Here is a 5,160-nt window from a genome sequence, read left to right as displayed (position 1 = left end):
GAAAAGTTGCGGAACTCGAGAAGAAGAAGGAGAATAAAAAGAAAAGTGCTGGACGTTACTCCGTGAAAAAGAGTGTGTGTGTGTGTGTGTGTGGACGCGCAGAGAGCGCAACAACGTCCGGCGTTAGTTTAGCTACGGAACGAAAAAGGCCTGGCGAAACCGGGCGCATCCGTAGCAGAGATACGTGGAGAAGTGAAAGTGCATTTTGCAAGATGACTGTAACTCTGGATAATGGCGAGTGCAGCCGCCACCGACGCCCCAGTGTGTCAGCAACGATCGTCGAGGGCAACGACGGCGCCGCGTTCATTTCTTCTCTCTCGTCCACCACCGATTCCTCCCCGTTCTCCTCTCTCTCGTTCCCGTTGTCCTCGTGACACGTTCCCCCCCGGCAGAATGGGAAAAAAACGACGCGCAGTTGCAAACGTGATTAGTCGAATTAATGCTAAGTGCAAGCTCAGTGACCCCGCGACCATGCTTGTCATCGATCTTCATTAATTATTCATCGCGGTAACACAACGACGACTTTCCTCCGTCGTTGAAGAAAAATACCACGACGGTTTGTTATGCGCGTGCCTTGTCCAAGGTCATCGAAGCCGTCACCCTACCGTGAAGGAGGAAGAGGAAGTCGAGGGGGCACGACCCTTCGAGGAATCGGTGAAAGGAGAGACACAGGACCTCGATCCTCGTCGCTTCGTATTTTCTAGCCACGTGGATCTACCGACATCAACATGGAGACTATACTGAATTGTAATTAAAGAAGCTACCAGTTCTTCTTCTTTTTCTTCTTTTTTCTCTCCCTCCCCTCTCTCTCTCTCTCTCTCTGAAAGCGTTACGCCGTCTTGTTGGATCTTCTCAAGCGTGCGTATCGACGCGGAGATCCAGCGAACCGATACCGATTCCGAAGGCTTTGTGGATGGTTTTAGTTCTCCACGTTGCACAGCTTCGCGTCGCACTTTTCACACGATACACTTACTATCGATACGCGTCCCATTATCGTTGTTATTCCGCACGAGGCGTACCTTCTTCGGTAAATAACAACACGTCGTTCCACCTAGCGCGGCCACCAGATAAGTGCTTCCTGCCGTTAAGCTCGATGATTGAGGAGCAACTTCTCCTCTCTGCGTTCTTCTTTTTCCTCGTCTCTTCCTTTTTCGTGGCAATTTTTGGTCATCATGTTTCCCTTAACGAGCCTCGTCACGAGATAGCACATCCTGTGACCGGATAAGTCGTAACAGCGTCCTTTTTCGCCTGCGTGTTACAGACCTGAATTTATGGAACAAGAGCATCAGCCAACGATGGAGGAAACTGAGAAGAAGGTGTTCCGTGCAGGAGACCTCGGAGCCTCAGGAAGCTCTGATACAAGGTGGAACGACCCAGGGGGTTATTCAAGCTGTAAGGTCCAGCCCGGCTAGCAGGGAGTCCTCTCCAGCTGCCAAGAGCCTTCAGGACGGCAGTTCGCCCAAGAAATTGCTACAGACTAGCTCTCTGAGATTGCCAGGTAACTGCGTCCCCTTCGTACGCGTTACCAAGTGCTGATAATTCGATACAATTTCACTATACCACTAATTCCGTTCGTTGTTCACCGCCGTTTAGGTACCACCAAGGGGATAGCCGACATTCAACACGTTCTACGAAGCAAATTCAGCAAGATAAACGCTGGTATCCGTAAAAGGAAGGCTCTGAGCGTGACGGAGGTGTTCTCGCAGAAGGACAACTCGTCGAACTTTTACGTACCAAGTCCTTTAACTTCCTCTACAAGCCAGAATTTCGACGGCGAGTACGATTCGAGCGAGCCTACTTCCCTTCCGCCCTATCCTTTCCACGATAATCTCGAAACGCTGGCGGAAGGCAGCGTACCAAATTCTCCAAATTGCAGCAGCCCGTTGGCCAACGGCAACAAGACGTTCACGTACTCTCAGAGCAGCAGCGCTTACGGTTCACCGGTTCTCAGCCACGAGCAAAGCCCGAAGGACGTCTACGAGAACGTACTGTTCACCACGTCGTCGCCTGGATGTTGTCCAAGGACCAGAGGCATGTTGCAGCGCAGCAATTCGGAGAACCGTGATAACGGCAGACACCAGGATCACTCGTACGAGAACGTGCGCTTCCAGAGGGGCCACAGAGCGGAGTTAACGTTATCTGTTACGCCGCACGCGGAGAGGCATCTGGCTAGAAGCAATTCCGAGACGAGGGATCATCATTCGTACGAGAACGTACACTTTCAGAAGAACTCGAAGCCGAAGAATCAGTCGGAACCGTCGTTCGACGAGATTCATATACCCAGGGTGACGCCGAGAAAACGGATGACAGATTTCAAAGTTGGCGGACAGGTGAACAATTATTCCAACGGATCTGGTTCACCTTGTATGAATAAAGAGGACGGACCGTCTAGTCTGGGAGCTGAAAAGAGTCCTGGTAAAAAGACAACGAGACGAATGAATAGCAGAAGCGTGGCGAATATTCCAAGTTCTTCTGGTGCCGGTTTGAAGACCTGGCAAGTGAGTAGAATGAAAGGATGATTAACTTGGATTTGTTCTACTGTGGCGGTGGATGATTTTTTTCTTTTTTTTTTTTTTCTTGGTTTTTCTTTTTTCGTAGGGTCCACAAGATACGGACGAAGGCCTGAATACCGACTCGGAACTCGAAGACATCGACGAAGCTGGCGAGGGTGAAGAGTCGAGATTCTGCACCCTACCAAGGCCTGGCAAGGGTGGCGCGTCATTCACGATACTGACAGCCAGATTTCTAAAGGGTCCTGGCCACAAAGGACTCGGTTTCAGTATCGTCGGTGGTACAGACAGTCCTCGAGGGAATATGGGAATCTACGTGAAGACGGTCTTTCCTAATGGCCAGGCTGCTGACCTGGGAACTGTCAAAGAAGGTACGACGCCTTCTTGTTGAATAATTCAATCGAAATTGAACGAAAAATTAAAAAATTAAATTAAACAAACTTTTGTTGAGTAACTTAAATTTTTTTGAAATTATAGGTAATCATGTTCAATATTGCAAATTTAATCGTCTCAATCGTATTAAGGTGAAATTATTGCAGCTAAATCGTTATATTCGAAATGAATATAAAATTTAATCGAAATTAAATGAAAATTACCTTACATCAGAAGTTATTAGAACTAAATCATTATATATGAAATAAGTATAAAATTGAATCGGGATTGAATAAAAAATTATCTAAAACTTTCAGTTGCTTAAAATTTTCCGAAATTATAGATCTTTTTGGATTTCATATACTAACTACAAATCCCCAACATCATCGTTTCTCTTACCTAAATTCTCATCGAACACAGTATAGCAAATTTTCTTTAATCCCTTAACCCTTTGCACTCGGAGGTCATTTTGCTGTAAGAAAGCTTGCAAATCGGATCTTTGAATTTTTTCAAACTAACCTACAAATAAGCTATACTATTTTATTTAAATATTCCGTGCATTCTCTATTTCACTGCGGTGAACAAATTTACGGAGATCTATAGATCTGCTCTCTGTCTTATTTAACGTAAAATTATTTAACGTCGCTTCTCAGTCGCCACTCGATTGCAAAGGGTTAATAATAATCTCCGTACTTTTCCTTAACATTAATCTTATTGTTTAGTTATTAAACTTCCTATCTCCCAGGATGATCTCTATCACATCACACCAAAAAGTTCACCGAATCGAATAAACAGCCAAAAACGCAATCACTCTGTTTCAGGGGACGAAATTTTATCGATAAATTCGAAACCTCTTCACGGTATGACGCACGCCGAGGCGATCGCCGAGTTCAAGTCCGTGAAAGCCGGAGACGTGGTTCTACATGTTGGACGTCGCGTGAACAGGAAGAAGAGGGACTCTCTGACGTTGCCGCCCGTTGGTCCACCGCCTCGTCAGCAAGTCAAATGAACCCGTTGATCTCTCCCCTTATCGCATTCCACACGTTTACGTTTCTACGTTGCATTCGAGCGCTCCAGATGCTCGCGAGAATCGAAGGTCTCGGGCTTTTAGGAAGGACCGTAGCATATGCTTCTGCAGGTGCTATCCTCGTCTATGCAATATCGTTTATTATTGCTGTGTACAACGGAAGCGAGACGGCGTTGATCTCGCGTCACCATCGAGCCAGCTTCATTTCTTTTTTTTTTTCACCGGTGATAATCCGACGATTCTTTCGGTTGTGCACGTGCGTTTCAGATTCTATTCCGTAATCGTCTTCTCGAAAGACACCGCGACCAGAATTACGTTTTGTCTTTCCCGAAATTTCCTCGATCAAAACTCTTTACTTTTGACGGTGGGAACGAACAGGTGACTCGTTTCAGTGCCAATACAGTTGCGTATTTCGTAGCGTAACGCGATCTAAGCTGTTCAAAAGTGAACGTAGGAAACTGAGAACCAGATTGTGACACACGTTGCTTGTTGTGAAACAAAGCTCTACTCTCAGGACGCGTGGTCATTTCCGTTTTCGAAAATTCACCGCTCGAATTCGATCGAAATTTTCATTCTTCGGTGTTGTGAAACAATTAAGATCGCTCGAACGAATATCGAGTAAATGAAAAAAAACAAAAACAAAAAAAAAACGATGTAATCCTATAAGTATCGTGTTTTATAATCGTATTCGATGTAACGGTATATCCTATCGATGAATTTTTAATCGTTCTCTAAATAATAATCACCGAAAGTCACTATTAGCGTTATAAAACAGCCGTTCAAGGTTCTAGCTTTCGTACTCTTTTCTCGTATCGAACTTTTTACAAAAAGAAAAACCAGAGAGTATGTATTTTTGTCGAAATTTACCCGCGTTTTATCCTCGTAATAATATACTTATATACATATATATATTTTGTAAAACGATCTCGATGTTAAAAACGAACAAGGACAGGGGAAGAGAACCGATGGTCCTCCGATGGTAGTGCACTAGGCAGACGACGATTTATTTTTGTATTAGCGAGAATCGTCGCGCGGGAAACAAAGAACGAAAAAAAAAAAAAAAAGGAACGTAGCTTGAAACTGTCGCGAAAACGAAGAAACGAAACAAAAACGAAAAAGAAACATCGAACGCACGTTGTCTTATCGACGAATCGAAGAGAGAAAAAGAAAGGAGAGACGACGCTCGACGTCGCCTGCGAATCTCTGTGTAATAGGCCTGATCGAGAGCGCGTAAAACATGGACGTCCAACT

The 5,160-nt window shown here is 45.1% G+C and overlaps 1 protein-coding gene across 2 annotated transcripts in view; it reads left to right on the top strand.

The window, feature by feature from the left end:
* LOC108572667 overlaps positions 1-4,102 on the top strand; it is a 41,354-nt gene extending 37,252 nt beyond the window's left edge. The window contains exons 3-7 of one of the 2 annotated variants that reach the window (XM_017934933.1): positions 1,262-1,498; positions 1,594-1,777; positions 1,877-2,498; positions 2,599-2,881; positions 3,704-4,102. In XM_017934933.1, coding sequence (XP_017790422.1) covers positions 1,262-1,498; positions 1,594-1,777; positions 1,877-2,498; positions 2,599-2,881; positions 3,704-3,891 — 1,514 coding nt within the window. In that variant the 3' untranslated portion in view covers positions 3,892-4,102. Of the gene's footprint in view, positions 1-1,261; positions 1,499-1,593; positions 2,499-2,598; positions 2,882-3,703 lie in introns of both variants that reach the window. The other variant, XM_017934932.1, reaches the window with a different exon arrangement.
* The last annotated feature ends 1,058 nt before the right edge of the window (positions 4,103-5,160 follow it).

This window comes from Habropoda laboriosa, unplaced genomic scaffold (genome assembly GCF_001263275.1).
Source record: "Habropoda laboriosa isolate 0110345459 unplaced genomic scaffold, ASM126327v1 scaffold22, whole genome shotgun sequence".
In the NCBI taxonomy this organism is placed as follows: Eukaryota; Metazoa; Arthropoda; class Insecta; order Hymenoptera; family Apidae; genus Habropoda; species Habropoda laboriosa.
The sequence above is the reverse complement of the archived record's forward strand: the minus strand, read 5'-3'. Positions and strand labels throughout refer to the sequence as shown.